This window comes from Cicer arietinum, chromosome 5 (genome assembly GCF_000331145.2).
Source record: "Cicer arietinum cultivar CDC Frontier isolate Library 1 chromosome 5, Cicar.CDCFrontier_v2.0, whole genome shotgun sequence".
In the NCBI taxonomy this organism is placed as follows: domain Eukaryota; kingdom Viridiplantae; phylum Streptophyta; class Magnoliopsida; order Fabales; family Fabaceae; genus Cicer; species Cicer arietinum.
In genome coordinates this window covers 55,345,710-55,367,062 of record NC_021164.2, presented here as the reverse complement: position 1 = coordinate 55,367,062, position 21,353 = coordinate 55,345,710, and the positions used below count along the sequence as shown (strand labels likewise).

Below are 21,353 nucleotides of genomic sequence, written 5' to 3'. Positions count from 1 at the left end.
TACAAAAATTTAACTTTCAATTGCATAAATTTTTTAAATTTTTAATTAATAACATATAAATAATTAATATATAATTTTATATTATAGAATTATATGTCACGTTATTTAAAATATATGAAATTGTCATTTTATTTATTTATTTTAACTATACGAGGAAGGAACCAAAATTATAATTAAATAAAAAAATTTACATTAAATTTTATTGAACCTTGTCATATTTTGTGAGTGTATCTACTCAAAAGTGAAGCACTAATATTTTAAAAATAAAATTAATCATCAACAATTGTGTTTAGAATGTATAGTTAATTCATCGGCGAGTTTGATTCCCTCCTCTAATCTTAATTCCATAATATTATCAAAGTAAAATTAAAATTGATAATCACCATTTAAAAAGAAAATAATACTGTAATATTTGGGTTTATCTTTCATACAAAATATATATATATTTATGAAAGGCACCATTTAACTATATGAAAGAAAAACCAGTAAAGGTCCCATAGAAGAGTAGAGAGCACACATTCCAAACCTTAAACCCTAAAACCCATTTCGTTCCCTGTAATCAATCCACTTTCGCCGCTGCAACCATGACGGAGCTAAAGCTATCAGAGAGCCGTGACCTAACGCGCATAGAGCGCGTGGGAGCTCACTCGCACATCCGCGGCCTAGGTCTCGACTCCTCATTAGAGCCACGCGACGTCTCAGAAGGCATGGTCGGCCAAGCCTCCGCTCGCAAGGCCGCCGGCGTCATCCTTCAAATGATTAAGGACGGTAAAATCGCCGGCCGTGCCGTCCTTCTCGCTGGACAACCCGGAACAGGTAAAACCGCCATCGCCATGGGGATGGCCAAGTCACTAGGCCTCGAAACGCCGTTCGCCATGATCGCCGGAAGCGAGCTCTTTTCACTCGAGATGTCGAAAACTGAAGCCTTAACACAAGCCTTCCGCAAAGCCATCGGCGTTCGCATCAAGGAAGAAACGGAGGTGATTGAAGGCGAGGTCGTTGAGGTTCAAATCGACCGTCCGGCGGTTTCCGGCGCCGCCGCTAAGACGGGGAAGTTGACTCTAAAGTCAACAGAAATGGAGACAGTTTACGACCTCGGCGCTAAGATGATTGAAGCGATAGGGAAGGAAAAAGTTACTAGTGGTGACGTCATTGCAATTGATAAGGCTTCAGGGAAGATCACGAAGCTTGGTAGATCGTTCTCTCGGTCGAGGGATTTCGACGCCATGGGACCGCAGGTGAAGTTCGTGCAGTGTCCTGATGGAGAGTTGCAGAAGAGAAAGGAGGTTGTGCATTGTGTTACTCTTCATGAGATTGATGTCATTAATAGCAGGTTCTTAACCCTAATTTGCTTTTCCTAATTTTTTTTTATTTCACTTGTTTAACTTGTTAATTAGCTTTATATTAAGGTAATGTTTGTTTTTAGGGTAAATGAAAGATTCCAATTCTGTATGTAATGTAATATATCTCTTAACTAAAGTTATTATACTCTGAGTAATTAACTATTGTTTAGCAAGTGCCTACATCATGTAGCTGGGGCGTAGTTGAACCAATGCTTTGTTTTGGATTAGTTTCATATGCATTCCTTGTGATGAGTGTTTTTGAAAATTACACAAGCTAATAGGTTAATTAAAATACACCTGAGAAATATTGCTGTGTGACTTTGAAATTGGTGGTTGTTCTTTTGTGTGGGTGATAATTCATGACTAATTTGTTCCTAGAGTTGGGTTGCAGTGTTCTCCAAGTTTTGTATGAGGATTTATACCGATACTTCTAATGTATGTATTGGGGAAGTAGAATTTATTTAGACATACCAAGGGTGGGCCATGAAAAGCATGGTGGTTTATTTTTGTGGGGTGATCATTTTGGACCTTCCTGGCCCTATTTGTCGAGGCTGGGAATAACAAGTGCACTATTTTTTAGATTCGTGTTTAACAAAACCGACAAAGAGTCAATGACAACTTTGATACACGACTGTCGCGTGCTTTGCAATTTGTAATTTGATGAAGTGCCCTTTTTTCCCAAATGTTAAATCATTCCAAACAGATATGAAGCTTTCTATTTAATTTCTGATCCTGTTGGTATTACATTATTTTTTCCTCACTTTGTTTCTATGAAAGATGTTCACTTCTATTGTGTTAAATTTCAGAACGCAGGGATTCCTGGCTCTTTTCACTGGTGATACAGGTGAAATCCGTGCAGAAGTTAGGGAACAAATTGACACTAAAGTGGCAGAGTGGAAAGAAGAAGGAAAGGCAGAGATTGTACCTGGTGTCCTTTTCATTGACGAGGTACACATGCTTGACATAGAGTGCTTTTCGTTCCTCAACCGTGCTCTGGAGAATGAGATGTCTCCCATATTAGTTGTTGCTACCAACCGAGGCATCACAACTATTCGAGGCACTAATTACAAATCACCACATGGGATTCCCATTGATCTACTTGACCGCCTACTCATCATCCATACTCAACCTTATACTGAGGATGAAATTCGCAAGATTCTGGATATCAGATGCCAAGAGGAAGACGTAGACATGAGTGAAGGTGCAAAGCATTTGTTAACCAAAATAGGTGTAGAAACATCCCTACGCTATGCCATTCATCTAATCACAGCAGCTGCTTTGGCGTGCCAAAAGCGAAAAGGAAAGACAGTGGAATTGGATGATATAAATCGGGTTTACAATTTGTTTTTGGACGTCAAAAGATCAACACAATACTTGATGGAATATCAAAGTCAATACATGTTCAGTGAAACAGGAGAAGTTGAAGAAGATGATGCCAATGCTATGGTCGCCTGAAATTTATGCACATCTTTAGAGTTTGTAATTATCTGAGCTGTCATTATTTGTTTAGGTTGCAGTAATTTATTTCATGATCTGGTATGTCATTGCACTTGTCTTGTATTTGATATTGAACACCAGTAGTTTTTCGAAGGTTGAATTGCAATATCTACTGTGTTCACGTGAGATATTGTACTGAATTTTGTTTCTACTGAACTTTTAAAAAACTTTATATTTGCTGTATCATTATGTTCATGCTCATTTTCTTGCTCAAGTTATCAATAGAGAGTAGTCCAAGAGTAATTTGTTGGTAGATACTATGTGACAGATGCTCAAATTTTGTTAATTGACATCTGTGAGTTGATCGAGGAATGCAAGAAATATTTCAGAAACAAAAATGATATTCTCACACTCAGGTGAGGTATGAGAACTGTATGTAAGAGAGATAGAAAGAGAAACTGAGAAAAATAAAGCAAGAATTTTTTTTATAAATGTCTTCACATAAGGTAAATAATAATTTGACTAACCATTGTGGCTTTGTTCCTTTTATGAGTTCATGAAAGTGTTTGTGATTATGGAGCAATTGAAACGTAGATATATACGGTTACTGTGATTACTAGTGACTTCCAATCAAACTACCTTGCGTTAGTGAGTGACTGCATTCATCGTGAAATACTGCATGACGTTGCGTTTAGTTGCTGCTACAAGTTTATGTTTCTTAGTTTTCTGTGTGGTAAACAGAACATAGACTTGTGAGAAGAAATAATGTTAAAAGGAATGAAAGTGAGTAGAAAGTTAATAGAAAGTGAAAAGATTTTTTATTGTTTGGTTCCATTGAAAGTGAAAGGAAAGAAAATGTATATTTAAAAAATTGACAGAAATATCCTTATCATCACGTTCTGGCCACTGAACGGAAGGAAGAGCTAGCAACTGATATGTTGCTAAATGAAAGCAAACACCAAGCATTTGATCTACAGCCATGACAATTCTATCAAACAAACTGTAAGTTGTCCACTCTTTAAACAAATATTTGTTAAGATATTTTTCTTTTCGTAACATATAACACATTAATGAAAATTGCTGAAAATTTCGAAGAAACTTAGCAAGAATATATCATGGAAGGATTTGATTGACTATTCACCCATGATTTCCGTCAAACTCATACTAAACTGTTTCAAGTTTTCTTTTGTACTCATTTTTTGTGTTTCATTGTCATGCTTGTTTGTAATATATAGCATATAGCTCATTTGTATGAATATTGGTCCACACTTGGCTTAGACCCGTAGAGTATGATCCCTACCAAATACTTTTGAAATATAATTTCACTTCCTAAGAACATGAAAGTTGACACAACTTATGATTTAGAAATTGTTGGATTCACAAATGCCTCAAGTAGTTTTTAACCGATTGTAAATCCTTCATCTCAAACAATTCTAAATAATGGATTCTGTATTTTGAAAGATGTACTAATATATATACACAATTTACACAACATAAATATGAAAATGACACATTTGGAAACAAAACATATTGAGACCAAAATTAAAATTATACCTAGACTAGACTAGGAATTAATTAAGAGGTTGATAACATAAAGGAACAATGTTCATTCGTATCAACCAATTTTTTCTGTGTTTGAATCATCTGAAGGCCATATTACTGTCTCCATGAGTCGTTCCCTCATCAACTCCAAGTTTTCATCAGATATTTCTTTATAAATCTCAGCATGATTACATTTCTGCAGACAATAATATTGGTGGACAAAGGTTAACCCCATCACAAATGATTTTAGTGCATGTTTGGATAAACAGTCAGATTCGTGAAATCACAATGCTATTGTAATTTTGTTAAAATTCTAAAGTGTAATTTTAGTTAAAATCATAATGATATGTAATTCTATCAAACTCAATGTCAATCCAGACATGCACTGACATGTCTTTTTGGATATATATCAAGTAGAGAATTTTTTAATTCCATTACCTTGATCCATTTACCATAAAGGTGAAGCCGAGTAACCATCACTCTTTCAGCAAGCTCTTGTTGTTCCTATCAATTGAATGAAGAGATATATGACATCATTTAAATCATACATTTACTTGAAATTTAAATGACCAAAATCTAGTGTAAAGAACTATTTGTGGAGTAATAGAGTCAATTCAATTAATATGATATAGTTTCAACAAAATCAACTTTAGAGATGCAAGGATGAGTGAGGGAGATTGAAAAAATATAGTAGGTAAATCAATGAGAATATGAGGTAATAGATTATGATGCATTGGGTGGAGAATAAATGAAGAGTGTGATTGTTTGGTGAAAAAGTCAGTATCAATTTCTTGAAGGAGTACTAAGCAAGAGTTCTAGGGTTCAAACTCTGGAAACTAATATAACCTACTAACATTTTTCCTATAAAGAAAATTTCATGAAAGCATCTAAAGTCCAAAATAGTTTCGACATTAAGATTTATATAGTTGACCCTAAATATTTAAGATTATGACTTCTTGCATTGTATCCTAGCTAAATGGATGTGTTCAGGTAGCAAGGAGTTTGATTTTCTTAAACAAGGTCTCGAGTTCAAGTCTTGTGAACTAAAAAAATAGACGCCACTCGAGTTTTGCCTCCTTCTGTGAGTCCACCTGGTCTCAATCGAATTAGTTAGATCCCATGTGACTTCCAGAGACCAAGGGCAAAAAATTGGACAAGGTAATTGGATCATGACTCATCTCCTAATTTGAATTATAAGGATTAGACCATTTTAACTGAGTTTACCAACTATACACAACAAATAGTTGATTAAATTACACACTTAATTGATTAAATCAAATACTTAATCAATTAACTTATCAGAACTTGTTAATAGATTAAAATCAATCATTTAATAGATTAACAATGTTAAACAAAAAAAAATCGTTTAGAAAAACCAAAAACAAAGTTATGAAAGCAAGGTCACTAGTAGGTAATTGGTTTTTATTATGCAATTTGCTCAGAGTCTTAGAATTTCTCCTCAAATTGGGGTGTTACACATGAATAAAACTTGATTAAAGAGAAAACAACTTGAAACTGAGTGTAGTAATTTGCTTCACAATTCCATAATAACAAATACCTTATTTTTTAGTGAAAGTTCTCAATATATACATGAAATGACTAACTAAGGTATGTATGAAAGAGTACCTTCCCAAGGGATCGGATAAAACGTTTTCCATCTGCTGGTTTGTTTGTTGCAACAAAACTGCCATCATAGAACAAAACACAAATAACAGTGATCTAAATAATCACCTTACTATGAAATTGTAAAACTCTAGAATCAAACAAAGATTTGTTGTCAAAATTTCAAAAGGTGTTTGTAACACACTCTTAACATATGTCTAAATAGAAAGCATCATTTTCAAAATTTTGGTATTCTTCCTACAATATTAAAGAATTGACTTACTTATAAAACCATGTATATTTAGGTGGGTTCATCTCATACAGTTGCTGAAGAACAGTCCTCACAGCCTTATATGTGAAATAGTTGAGCATTTGCTGTCACAAAGAGATCAATTAGATTACTTTCAACACTTATTGGATTCATAACATATCAACATAATGGTGATTTAGTGAAATGAAAACTATCACATATTTTACATATATTTTAAATTTTAAAACGATCATAATTAAATATTAAGTATTCTTTCATGTCCCTTTTTTTCCTTCTTAGCATATTGCATGTTGAGATATGAAAAGGAATTCAAGGTACGATAGGCAGCGAAGCAGCACAAATAAAGATTCTAATCAAATGTTTTTAAAACCGAACCAAACTATTCAACAATTTCAACTGTGAATCAATATTATCTACAATTTTGTTTTTTACATAGTTCGATCGCAGTTTCATTTTGATTAGAGCAGTTTAAAACAATTGAATCGTGACTTGGAAATCTCATTAGTTCGATGGCTGGTTCGGTTTTTAAAACATTAATTCAAATATGGACTCCTATTGCTACACATAACCCTATACATCCTAACGGTAAAAATTTGTGTTATGTGCAGCCAAAATATCATGCAGTCACGACAAAGATCTCAATTATTGCATCAATATCATGTTTATATTTCGACTTTACCAAATCAAATTTCAAATACAAACTCGAAATATAAATCGTCTGATCTAATAACCGATATGAAAAGGAGAAAATGTGCACAATAAAACAACAAAATACAAAATGCTATGTTCCAAACATTGAAATATCTTTACAATCACTACATTTCAATCGTTAAAACAAGATCAGACAATTTAAATTTCAAGTCTGAGAGTGTTACTACTTTTAAAAACCACAAATTCATCAACCCTCAACCAAAGTTTAGATTATATTTACCGTTTTAACATCCTCAAAATTATCCTCATATTGACCACCAAGCTCATTGACAATGGTAAGTCTCCTATCATCATCACTTCTTTGCTTCTTACAACTTCTGCTAAACTTGATTCTCCACTCTCTTCCAGGATCAGTAAAAGAACTGCTCAACTTCAAAGTCCTTCCGCCGCGCTTAACCAATTGCTTATTTCCCATCAAATTCTTCCACAAAACAACATCACCACAAAGATTCACAGCATTAGTTGTTGGAAGAGCATCCACACACAAACATGGTCCAGTGTGTGAGTCCATCACTGATGAACCAACAACAGATATTGCTCCTACCATATTTTCTCACAAAACAAAAGTTTTTCAATATTGAAAATACACTGAAATGGTATCAAAGAGAGAAATGAAAGTAATTAATAAATAGATGGCCCAACAAAAGAAAAAAACACAAAAGGAAAAAGGTGATAAAGGGTGTCCAAAAAAATTGGAACTTGTATAACAGTTAAACAGTCAAAGACGGATGAAGTGGTTGTGTGAAGGTTGAAGAAGAGAAAGAGGTGGCTGTTGGGTGTAAGGAAAAGTAAACCAAAGAGAAGAAAGGGTTTGAGATTTTTTAAAGGGTGTGTGTCAACCTTAACCAGTCAAATTTTTGAGGTTCTAAATTGTCCAACAGAAAATAAGAAGTGAAGGATTTAAAATTGATATTGGCTTCTTCTTTTCTTCTTTTTTTATACAAAATTCATCAATCGTCAACCAAAGATACCATACTATTTCGGTATTATATAAAAAGTGGGGGAAATACTATTTTCTTATATAAGTATGAACACAAATTTACTCCACGAAATCTAGATTGTTGATATTTTTATCCTTTAACTCAATCAAAAATTTAAATTAATTTTTAAATAATTAAAAATATTAGTTAATTTAATATTTGATAATATAACATGGAAAAATTATTTTGACAGAAAGTTATTTTTTTTTTTAACATTTTTTTAAAGATTTTGACAATAATAAATTATATTTTTAATGACTATTTTGATGATTCATCGATTCATTTCAGTTTTTGATGAATCAGGGGTCTCGAGTGATAGTGTATTATATTTTTAAGAACTTAAGTGTTGATTTATCTTTAAAAAAAATTAGGCTTAATTGTAGTTTTGGACTATCTATTATTATCAATTCACGAAATTGGTCCTTATTTTAAAAGTTAATAGTTTTTGTTCTTCTCTCAAACTTTTAAACAAAAAATGACGATTTAACATATAGAACCATTCTTATGCATTCATTATTCATATGTCATTAATTAAATTAAAAATATGAAGAGAAAAAAATTAAATGTTGAAAAATAAGTTTTTACGTTTTATTTCAAGTTCATGGGTGTTAATTATTCTACATCATTCTATTATGTCATGTCACGTTATTTAAAACATCTATATCGTCATTTTTTAATTGAAACATCAGAGTAATTGATCAAAACTGTCAATTTTTAAAATAAAAAAACCAATTTCGTAAATAAATAAAAATGGAGGAAACTAAAACTCCAATTAAACTAAAAAGTTAACATTGTTTGAGAATTAATACTAATGTACTTTATGAACGTTCATACTCCTTAATTCACCCATACTCTTACAAAGAAAAAGATACATAAGAAATGCATGTGTGTTGCAGACTTAAAGTGGGAACATTGACATTAGGTGTGAGAATGAAATCTATGAAAGACCTAAGCCACACAATGGCTGAAAAACTCTTTAGTCTTTTAACCTTAAATGAAAGTTAATATTTTGATACACTAACAAATTTTACATTTTTTAAAAATCAAAATTAAAAGTAATTTATAAACATTTATATCACATCACGTCTCATTTATAAAAAAAAAATGACAAAAAAACATCAAAATCAATACACTCATCAGTTGTTTTAACTTTTTTATTATTTTTACATATATACTCTTATTGAAAACTATGAAACATTATACGAGTAATTTAAATAACAATGCATCTAAAAGTCGTAAAAAACATTTACGTATAAATCCAAAAAATGTTTTATATAGGACTGTTGGAGTATTTCTCATTCCAAAAACTCTTAAGGATAACACACAAGTTACAATACCTAAAAAAATGTGATGATTAAGATTTAAAGGTCGTAATACATACCATGTGGTTAGATGAGTTTGGTGAATGTGAAGCTACGTGGCGGTGAATCTTTGTCGATATTCGATTCCATATGATTCCGTTTGTGTTTGTAACCATACACATGTTACATGTATGATGTATGAGGATGAGTGATAACTGTCCATCGCCAACCAAACTCGTGCTCGGTCCCACATATCTCTACATGTGCTTGCGCGTTCATGAGCAACACGATGCAATTGAACGTAGCACAAATGTTGGACAATATTCACATTGTTTAGGATTCTTAGTTCCTACATTTGATTAATGGTTTATTTATTTATTTATCTTTTTTTTTTCTTTCAAAATTATCTTTTATAATTGTAAAAATTTACATTATTATTGATCTAATTTCAAATTAGTATATTGAAATCCAAGATTCGCATAGTTTTTTAAAAATAAACTCGTGTCAATTTTAAAGGTTTTGATTGCTATTATTATAAGAATATAAACTATTAATCAACTTTTAGAAAATATATAAATAAGCGATAATTCAAGTGAAAGAAATTTTAAATTTATTAAAATTAAATGTGAAATTTACTTAATCCATATCATGAAAACACTTGAAAATTTATTAAGTTGTTCTTGATATGATTGATACTAAAAATGATAGTAGAATTTTAAAATCTCTAACTAAAAATGATCGAAATGAGGATATGACAAAAAATATTTCAACTTTATAATTTTTACAAACATAATAGACTAACTTGATATAAAAATAAATTGAAGGATTAATTTGATGCTTTCACATAACTTAAAGAACTATCATATGTATTTTGCCGCTCGAATATGATTGCTTAGATTCAAATTCATTATAAATAAATTAAATGTCAAATATACAAAAAAAAGATGATTCAAATATCTAATATCTATATTTTAAGTTTAAAAGTAATGTTAAAATCTCTTAAAGTCTACCTTTACCAAATAAATCATCACCCATAGCTACAACTATTAATTTAGCCAACATATGTACGTGTAAATAACTTAATTATATTCTCTTTGACGTTTATTTTTCAAGAAATGATAAAATAAAGATAAATAAAATAATAGGATTAAATAAGGATTAAAAAAATATAGACATAATAAGATATTATTATATCCCATCTTTGATATGTACATAGTAAGAAATCAGAAAATATATGTTATTCTATTATTTATTTTAGATAAAATAAATAATGATTTAATATATACTATTGGTAAATAACAAAACGACTCATGCTACAAAGTTATATTTATTTTTTATTTTAGGTTATAAAAAATGAAAACATTACCCTTATGATTAAACTATACATTACTTTAAAAAAAATAATCAATTATATTTTTATTAATTTAAATTAATATTTGCATATTTATTTTTAATGTCAATTTTTAATTTTAATTTTTATTTAAATTATATTTATATTTATTAAATTCTATTTTTTTATATTTTAAATTGTGTTTTATAAAGATAAATAAAAAAATCACATTTTCTTAATACATCAGACCAATTTGTAACACAACCCCACTCATAAATTTGAATTTAACGAGGGAAACAATATAATATAAGATGAAAAAATTAATTTATCATATAATGTTAATTCATTAAATACTAAATTAAAAATAATTTATTTTATCATATATTTCTTATTTTAACCATCAAACCGATCTTAAAAAATAAGGTATAAAATTAAGAATATATACAACATGATTGGAGAACAAAATCATATTATCATAGTAAGGAAAAAATTTCAAAGAACTTTTTCTTTAAATAACTGACAGTGTCACATAATTCATGAACATAATAATTCATTAACCAAAATTATTTTTTGCGTTGAAATAATTGAAAATGTGACAATTTATTTACCAAAAGAAGATATGCAAATAACTTGAATCTTAACATGATAAGAATCAATAAAACAATGTCACTTGACTAGAACTATTCCCTTGATGCCAAATGCTGTGTTTGCAGGGTGCTTTGCTTAGTGAAACTATGTGTTGTTGTCTAATGTTTATGCAGAAGAAGTGAAATGGGATGTGGTTGAGAAAGTTAGTCTTGATGTAGTCGAATGTTTAAGATCTTGTACTTCTTTTTATTTTTGGTTTTCCTTAGATTCTCTCTACTATCAAATATTATTAAATATTGATATATATATATTTTTTTTAGAATTCGAATATTAATAGTGCATTATATTATGAGAGACTAATTTTTTTCACAATTTATTATTAAAGTCTATTTGAATTTGAATTTTATTTAAACACTTATGACATAAGAGATAGATAGTTTAGTATATCACAAACATTTACTTAAATATGTACATTTAGAATTATTTATCCAAAAATAATTATTCGAATTCGTTTATAAACTTAAAGATCTAAGACTATAAGATTATGATACCGCAATTAAATTAAATTTTGAATAAGGAAATGTATGATATTCTGAGGATGTCGAGTTTGCAAGGGGAGATATAGTAGACATTGTCTTTTAAGACGAATCCATTAATATTCTCAAAATATTTTAAATCTAATATATATTAATACACGAGTACCTATAATATAATGTATACTTAAAAAAATCTCAATATGCTGTAAAAATAAACTTCAAAGTAAATTATTGTTAAAAGTTAATATCCAATTAAATTGTTTAGTGAAAGTGAAATGATTAAATTATTTTGCTTTTCCTTTAAGTATTACGTGTGTTTATAACGTTTTTTAAATATATTTAGTTTTGATTTGTTAAAAAATAAAAAATAGTAGTTCATTTTTACATTCAGCAAATTATAAAATATTATGTTTTTTTCTTTCAAAAACACAGTATTGTTTAAATTTATATAAATAAAAAATTAAAATCACTTTTTTTAATTAAATTTAAAAATTACTTACTTTTTTGTTGAGAGAGTAAAAATGACTTAATTACGAAAATATAATAACGTGAGTGAGTAAAAAGAAAAAGAAAGAAAGCAAAGCAAAGGGTTAACCAAGAGCGAGAGAGCATACACACATCGTTGTTGGCGTGAGCAGAAAAAATCTTGTGCTACGAATCACCATCTTCGTGCAAACTTCAATTTCTTCCATAATGCTTTACAGAGGGTAACCCTATTTTATTCTTTTTATTCTATCTTTCTGATTCCCCTAATCAAGATTGGGGTTTTTCTTTTTCTTTTCAATTTCGCTTTCGATGCAATTCCTTCTGGTTTTTAATTCATAATCTCATCTAGTAACTCCTTTATCTTTTCTTACTTTTTTTTTCTTCTGTTTTTGTATAGTTTCTTTTGCGAAATTGGAACTGCTTACCTACCTGTTTTTGAATCAAAAGGGAGAAAAATTTGGGTGTCAATTTGAGTGCCTAGTGATAGGTAGTGATTTACTAAGAGTAATATCTTAATAGAGTTTATAAGTGATGCATAGAAACAAGTGTAACAGGAAATGTTGATATTGTAGTTTTCTTTTTCCTGATTAATTAGGAATGACAGCATTAGAGAGAGAGATAACTGGGTAGCACCTATAGTTGAAAATATGGTAGAAACTCCGCTTAGGTGGTTTGGCTTTGTGGAGAGGTGAGTTATAGATTATGTAGTGACTAGAGTAGATCAAATAGAGAATAGTCAAATTGTTAGAGGTAGAGGAAGACCTAGGAAAACTATAAGAGAAACTATTAGGAAATACCTAGAGATTATTGAGCTGGAATGAGATATGCTATGTGATAGAACACTACGGCGTTGTTTGATCCATGTAGCTGACCCTATTTAGTGGGAAAATGTCTGATTGTTGTTGTTAACAAGGGGAGAACTATGAAGTCATACATGTCTTCTTAAGATACGGGCTATAGGATAATAACTTATGGAAGAAATGTTTATAGAGTTGTTTCTTTGTAGTCTGTCTAGTTTATTTGTGGACCCATTTTGGTTTTCTTTTATGTTTATTTGATTCAATTACTAGTGTGTAACTGTTCAGTCTCTGTCTTGAGGATTGCTTAGAGTTTATTATCCTTCATGTTGTGTGTTGGATGGAATCACTGAAATTGCAGCATAGGTCATCCCATGTGGATGAGATTTACTTGGACAATAATGTGCTTAAAAATTGTGTTTTCTTAAGTTTTGTAATGGATTTTAGGTAGATCGTCTATATCTTGATTGTTTATGATGCGATCTGTTGCGCATGACTGCTTGCTGATATTTTTTGCTTAGATAGCTAGAAACGTTAGATTGTCTTACAAGCCAAATATCTTGTCTAACTCTAAAAAGGTAGGAGCACATTCATATGTCAAAGTTTAGAGGATGGGTTCATTTCACTTCCTGGAAGACATGATTACATTTGAGTTGTCATCTATGGATATAATTAGAATAGTTTTAGTTGAGGAATGCTTCATATTCAATGATTTCATAAATGCGATATGTATTAGGTTTTTGCTAACTTTGGTGTTAGTCTTTTTTTGTTGATGCTTTAAATATTGTTATCTAGGGTGTTTGTTTAGTGAATTTATCAAGTTTATCTTCTAATTTACAAAGGAGCGAGACTGTGCACGGACACACAACGAGATTGAGGTTCCATGATATTCCATTCCCACCTTCTCAACAAATTCAAACTCAAACTCACAAAAAACACTCGCTTTTCTTTTTTATTCTCTTCTTATTCTTCAAACGCTCAACCAAACCTTCTCCATTTCAGCACCCTTTCACAAACAAAGCAAGTTCACGCCTTTGCCATCCTCCATGATTTCCTCCCTCACAGTGTCTCCCTCTCTGCCTCTCTCATTCTTCATTATTCCATCTTCAGACACCCCACAACTTCCCTTCTTCTCTTCCAAAACAGTGTTGCATTTTCCCGCACTGCTTTCTTGTGGACACCCTCATCCGTGCTTATTCCATTCTTGGTGTCGTTGATGGGTTTAGTATCTATAACACCATGGTTCGCACTGGTGTTAAGCCTGATGACCACACCTACCCTTTTGTTCTGAACGGTTGTTCTGATTCTTTGGAGGTTGATAAGGGTAGGGAGGTTCATGGAGTTGTGTTTAAGTTTGGTTTTGATAGCGATGTATTTGTGGAAAATACCCTTTTGATGTTATATGGTAATTGTGGTTTTTTTGTTGATGCAATGAAGGTATTTCAAGGTGTTTGATGAAATGTTTGAGAGGGATAAGGTTTCGTGTAATACTGCTATTGGTTTGTGTTCTATTCAGGGTTTTTATGAGGAGTCACTTGTTCTTTTTTAAGGGATGGTTGCTTCTGCACCGGTTATTAGACCAGATTTGGTTACTGTTGTTAGTGTGTTGCCGGTGTGTGCAGATAGTGAGAATGCGGTAATAGCGAGAATTGTGCACGGTTATGTTTTGAATGTTGCTTTGTTGAGTCATGTAAAGGCTGGAAATGCATTGGTTGATGTTTATGGGAAATGTGGGAGTGAGAAGGATTCCAAGAAAGTTTTTGATGAAATGGATGAGAGAACTGAGGTTTCATGGAATGCTATCATTACTAGTTTTTCTTTTAGAGGGCTCTATATTGATGCTTTGGATGTCTTTAGGTTAATGACTGATGCAGGAATGAGACCAAACTTTGTCACCATTTCTAGTATGCTACCTGTATTAGGAGAACTAGGACTTTTTAAGTTGGGAATGGAAGTGCAATGCTTTAGTTTAAGGATGGGTATAGAGTCTGATATTTTTATTGCTAACTCGTTGATAGATATGTATGCAAAATCAGGATATATGGGAATGTGGAATTGGGGCACTGGGCTGCTGAGCATCTGTTTAAATTGAAGCCTTGTCATTGTGGCTACTATATACTCCTTTTGAATATGTATGCAGAAGCTGAAAGATGAGATGAGGCAAACAAGGTGAGCGAATTGATGAAGTCAAAGGGAGCTAAGAAAAATCCTGGTTGTAGTTAGGTTCAAATTGGTGACCAGGTGCATGGTTTTCTAATTGGTGAGAAAGTAGAGAACTTAGATAATTGCTTTTGGCTATCAGAAAGTTGCTGAATTTATTTTATAGGAGGAGCCTGAGTATGTTGTCCAATCCATCTAGTTAATGAAATCATTGAGCTTGTTGGATTAATTACGCTGTTAAAGGCATTTCTGGTTGCTTAAGCAAAATGTATTTGTTTATTTATTTAAAAAATTTGTATGGTACATTTATCAATCTTGTGCTACGAATCATCATCTTTGTGCAAACTTCAATTTCTTCTACAATGCTTTATAGAGGGTAACCCTATTTTCTCCTTTTCCTTCCCTTTTTCTCTTCAGTCTTTGTTTTTACCTCTCTCTTTCTGTTTTCCCTAATTGAAATTGGGGCTTTTTCTCTGTATTTCACTTTCGATGCAAATCCTTGGGGTTTAATTCATAATCTCATTGAATAATGGGTTTATCTTTTATTTCATGATCTTTTTAATCCTGGATTTCTCAATTTTTTGACACACATAAACATGTTTCTCTTTTTTCCCGTTATAGTATAGTTTCTTTTGCAAAATTGAAACAGCTTACCTACCTGTTTCTGAATCAAAAGGGAAAAAAGTAAAAAAAAAGTTATTTGGGTACCAATTCGAGTGCCTAGTGATAGGTAGTGATTGACTAAGTACTATCATAATAGTTTTTATAAGTGAGGCATATAAACAAGTGTAACAGGAAATGCTGATATTATAACTTTTTTCTCTGATAAATTAGTTGCTGTGTAAAGCTGAATGCTTGAAGTGGAAAGGGTACACACTTCATTTTTCTTAACTATTTCTTTAGAATAAATATTTGCAAATGTGTTGTTAGTTGTTAACAAGGGGAGAAATTCAATGTCATACCTGTTTTCTTAAGATACAGACTGTAGGATAAGAACTTATGTAAGGAATGTTAAATTTGTTGACCCATTTTGGTTTTCTTTCATTTTTATTTGATCTAATTTCTAGTGTGATGCTTCTATGAATATACTAAAGTGTGCAACTGTTCAGTTTCTGTCATGATGATTGCTTAGAGTTTATTATACTTCATGTTGTGTGTTGGATGGAATCACTGACATTGCAGTATAGGTCATCTTTTTTAATACTATGATAAGATTTGGAAATTTAATTTTGATTGTCATGTTCAATGCGTTCAGAAAAGTACCCTCTACTGACCAAGTCTTTTTATTAGCAATGTCTTGGTTCCTTATATTGTGTTTCTGGTTTTGTAAGGAGGGATACCTTTGTTTATACTCTGTGCCCCTTTGCTTTCAAATTTGTTCTTCCAGAGACTAGTCATTTACTTAAGGAATTATGATTCATTACATTCTTTATTGCTCGAGCTAATTGGTTTTATGGAAGTGAAAATCTCATTTTAAAAGAGGAGGGTAGAATACTTTTTTTTTTTTTGTTGGGAAATTATGCAAAGTTGAGTGATTATGAATATTAGGACAAGCCTCTAGGAAAGGGACATTTATCAAGGATACATCCTCCCAAAACATGACTTAGTCATATATATGATTATGTGTGCTAGATGAAAATGTTGTCGTGACATGGGTAAATGAATGCAAGTTTTTAATTTTAATTTTGAAAATGCATACTGTCGTCAATCCATGATTAAGCCATGTTTCATCAAACTGCTGCAACCCTACCACCATAAGCTACTTAATAGAGATCATTGAGGATAGAAGTAATTCCAATCTATAAAGCATTTAATATGCATCCAAAATGTAATTTATGTTATACTTAAACAAACTATGTAGCATTGGGCCCATTTGAGGTTGTTCTTACTTTTTTAGTTAGAAGTATTGATCTTTTTGAAAACTGAAACTAGTTTTCAGTTGCCACTTGCCATCCTTATAAATTCCTAGGGGATGCTACTATTGTTAGACATCCTCTACCACCACCACCATCAGGCTCCCTCGGTCATCATTGTGTTGCACCCTCCATTGTCATCACTGCTTTCTAGTGTCGCCGTCATGGAAAGACTGGAAAGGATGTGTATTTTGTTTAAAAAACTGACAAAATTGCCTTAAAATTTAACCTAACCCCACTTTATCAAAACATTTTTTGTTTTCAAATTTGCGTTTGAAACCCAAAAACTAACAAGTTACTACCATCCCAAGCGAGTCCATAGTTTGAGATTTACTTGAACAATGATATGCTTATGAAATTGTGTCTTCTCTAGTTTCATAATGGATTTCACAATGATATGCTTACAAGTTACTACCATCTCTATCTTGATTGTTTGTGATGGGATCTGTTGTGCTTTGCTGCATTATGGTATTTTTTGCTTAAATGAGTTTCGATAGCTTTGGTGTTAATCTTTGTTTGTGGATGCTTTCAGTATTGTTATGCACAATGTTTAGTGAATTGATCACATTTATCTTCTAATTTAGATTGGCTATGTATTAAATAGCAGGTACCATTAGAATAAAAATAGACCTAAATTTGAGTGGATAACCTTGTTATGGTCGATGAGAGGTTACTTGTGGATTTTGCACTGCCATACACTATTTTGATTTTTTATTAGAGCAATGTTGTATATCTTTTCTTGTGCAATATATTTGATTTCCTTGTCTTCTTTTAAACAATCCCTTTCTCACCTTTTTTCTACTCATTCTTTTGCTGGAAAGTAGTTTGCTAATGTTACAAATGTTTATTCAACAGATTTATTGCATACATCTTAAAATTTTATACCACTCTAGAATGAAATATAATCAAATATAGTAACGAAAAAGTTGATAAGACCGGATACATCAACTTTTTAGTTACTATATTTGCTTATATTTCATTCCGGAGGGAGTATTTTAGTAGGTGTTTAGCTAAGTCCTTGAACTTTTATTATTTCATAGGTTAGTTTTTATTCACTCTGATTTATTCAGGGATAACATGTTATATTGCGTCCTGTCATTCTGTTTGTAAATAGGAGTTGGTGGTTCTTTTGTAATTGCTATTTTTAGTTGATGAACTTCTTTATTTCTTCTGTCCGATAAGTTTAACTGGCTATTGTCTGTTTATCTAGTTGTTGATGAAATTATAGAATGGAAGATAAAACAATTGATGCACTGTTATCAATCGTTACTACTTCAAAGGCACATAATTGTTTGTCATGGGACATGTCTTTCCATCTAATTGTCTGTCCTATTTAAAATTTCAAACCTGAATATTTTTGTGACGGGATTCTTTTCCTGTCTCGGTCATTATAAATTGTAATTTTTTTTTATCATAGATTTCTAAACTCCAGAAGTAAACTGTAATGATTTTACTGGCTCACATGTTTGTTGACTACAATATAAGCTTCTTGACTTCAGTTTTGGTTATTGATTAAAATTGCAGTAAATATGCTGATGGCGGTGATGGACGCGAAATGGCTGCAAAACGTCAGCGAACTGTTGATCCAGGATCTTCATTCTATGGTTCCCCAGGTTCCAGTTATATATACAATCCATCTCCATATGGATATGTCAGCCAACCTCCTCCTCCTCCGCCGTTCCCTGTTGTTCGACTGCGTGGCCTTCCCTTTGATTGTACCGAAACTGATGTAGCCGAGTTCTTCCATGGTCTAGACATAGTTGACGTCCTTTTTGTTCACAAAGGTGGCAAGTTTTCTGGGGAAGGCTTCTGTGTTCTGGGGTATCCTCTTCAAGTTGACTTTGCTCTTCAAAGGAACAGGCAGAACATAGGTAGAAGATATGTTGAAGTTTTCCGAAGTAAGAGGCAAGAATACTACAAGGCAATTGCAAACGAGGTTTCGGATGCTCGAGGTGGTTCGCCTCGTCGAAGTGCTCCTCGGGCTAAGTCGTATGACGACGGAAAAGATTCAGCTGAGCACACAGGGGTGTTGCGACTGAGGGGATTACCTTTTTCGGCCAATAAGGATGACATAATGGAGTTTTTCAAGGATTTTGCGCTGTTAGAGGATTCTATTCATATTTTGATGAATTCAGAGGGAAGACCTTCTGGGGAAGCTTATGTGGAATTTGAAAATGCTGAAGATTCGAAAGCAGCCATGGCAAAGGATAGAATGACACTTGGGAGTCGCTATATAGAGCTATTTCCTTCATCACACGGTGAGATGGACGATGCGATTTCAAGAGGACGATGATTGCTTGGTGGGTTGTCTCATTTGTTCTTTATAGTTATAATTGTTAACTTGATCATGTAATCATAACGATTTTGTTCGAGACATTTCATCGCTTGAATTTGTTTTAGGATCAATCTGCTTTTTAAGTGTGCTGATAAATAGTATGAGGAACAGACTGAATTTTTTTTAACTTGCTTTTTTAAGTTAATCTTTGTTTAGGATGGATAGGGCTCTGGTTGTTTTTTTTTTTGAATTAAACTATATCCATTTTAAAATATATATAGATCTAGATTTATAATTAAATCTATTATTAGGTTTAAAATTGGTTATAAAATTAATTATAAAATTATAGTTAAATAATCAATTTCTAAGTAAGTAACCAGTTTTGAAAATTTTAATTTTAAAATTGATGTTTTTTCAAAATCGGTTAAAATTTGATTATTTTTGAATATTAATTTTTTTAAAATTATTTATTCATAGTTTAAAATCGGTTATAAAATCAATTATAAAATTAATTACGATTAAATAATTAATTTCTAATTAAGTAATCGGTTAAAATTTGATTATTTTTTAATATTTATTTTTTTAAAAATTATTTATTCATAGTTTAAAAACCGATTATTAAAAAAAAACAATTATTCATATTTAACAATCGATTATTTTTACAAAATGAAAGCTCAAAAGACATATATCAACCATACAATTTTTACAAAATGATTAAAATTGAACATGTTCAATTGCTTATAATAACTTGTGATTAAAATTGATTTAATACTAACTTAATTAAGACCACCGATTTTGATTCATAATAGTTTAATAAATTGCTTATTACTAAAACCGTAGAAAATACGAACACTTGAAAGTTTCTTCGATCAAATTTAACGATTACTGCACCATAATGAAACTGTAGAAAATAAAAACACTTAAAAGTTTGTTTCCAATACCGAAATGGACACTACCACCACAAGATTTAGTAAATTTAAAATATCTGATGAATTTAATATATTAATTTTTGTCTTGAGCATTTATAATTAAGTTAAGTTTGAGCAATATCTAAATCTCAATATCATTTCCAACCTAGCATATTAATGTAACATTTTGAAAAAATTCATCCTTTAAAAATCCGTAATTTAAGAAATTATATTTAAAATATATAGTCTATCATATTTTAGTCTTCCTCAATAAATATTAAATATCTTAATTACCCCAACACTAAAAAGTACCTAAAATTTTGTTGACTTAGCGGACATATAAGCCCAAATTTTCAAAAAAAATTTGAACTTTTTTAAATCGAGAAAAAAAATTGATTTTTTCGAGAAAATTTTTAATCAAATTTTTTGAGAAAAAAAAAGTTTTTTTTTTATTTTATTGGAAAAAAATAAATTTAAAAAAAAAACTCAAAATTAACAAAATTTTGGGGCCTATGAGGCTATTTTAATAGGGGGCATAATATTAGGAGTTTAATAAAATAAATTGAAAGGGGGCGTTGGAGTTAGAGGTTTTTTGACTGCTCTAGTAATAAACAATTGATTAAATGCAGTTAGTAATGTATCAATGAAGTTAGTAACAAATTGTCGGAAAATGCTACTAAAAGATGGAAGGTCGGTGGGGTGATGGCAAAATCTGAATCCTTTTAGAGTTTTGGAGATTTAGGATTTTTGGGAGTTGAGTGGATAATCGGATAAAAATCAAATCCAAATATAAAACATAAATAAGTATACAGCTGGTTAATAAGTAAATCAGAGTATAACTATATTATTTTAACTGGATATTTAAAATAGATTTGAATCCAATTTTAAATTTAGATCTCTTAACCGAATTTTTTGCACAACCCTAAAGATAGAAGTACACCCCTACTCCCAAACCAAAAAAAGTTGTCATTTGTGCCGTAAGAGCAATGAAATCGGTTACCAAGAAAAATTGTTTAGTTTTGGTTTTCAATTATTTAGTGTATGTTTGAAATGACACTACATGATTTTAACAAAAAAAAAAAAACTGTATACTTTAGAATTTCAACAAAATTAGGATGTCGCTGAATTTGTGCAGCTCATCGTGGAGCTAAATATATACCTTGATTTGGTAGG

The 21,353-nt window shown here is 31.1% G+C and overlaps 3 protein-coding genes across 3 annotated transcripts; 2 read left to right on the top strand and 1 right to left on the bottom strand.

The window, feature by feature from the left end:
- The first annotated feature begins 461 nt into the window (after positions 1-461).
- Positions 462-3,023, top strand: LOC101506639 (uncharacterized). The gene is made up of 2 exons (XM_004500147.3): positions 462-1,333; positions 2,150-3,023. The coding sequence occupies exons 1-2, from the start codon at positions 585-587 to the stop codon at positions 2,796-2,798; spliced, it is 1,398 nt and encodes a 465-aa protein (XP_004500204.2). The 5' UTR covers positions 462-584; the 3' UTR covers positions 2,799-3,023.
- Positions 3,024-4,173: 1,150 nt separating this feature from the next.
- Positions 4,174-7,847, bottom strand: LOC101506320 (chaperonin-like RbcX protein 2, chloroplastic). The gene is made up of 5 exons (XM_004500146.3): positions 7,127-7,847; positions 6,208-6,299; positions 5,949-6,006; positions 4,761-4,826; positions 4,174-4,518 (listed from the first exon to the last, which is right to left on the bottom strand). Exons 1-5 carry the CDS (start codon positions 7,451-7,453, stop codon positions 4,396-4,398), a joined length of 666 nt encoding a protein of 221 aa, XP_004500203.1. The 5' UTR covers positions 7,454-7,847; the 3' UTR covers positions 4,174-4,395.
- Positions 7,848-12,193: 4,346 nt separating this feature from the next.
- Positions 12,194-19,459, top strand: LOC101506004 (uncharacterized). The gene is made up of 2 exons (XM_004500145.4): positions 12,194-12,348; positions 18,522-19,459. The coding sequence occupies exons 1-2, from the start codon at positions 12,335-12,337 to the stop codon at positions 19,288-19,290; spliced, it is 783 nt and encodes a 260-aa protein (XP_004500202.1). The 5' UTR covers positions 12,194-12,334; the 3' UTR covers positions 19,291-19,459.
- The last annotated feature ends 1,894 nt before the right edge of the window (positions 19,460-21,353 follow it).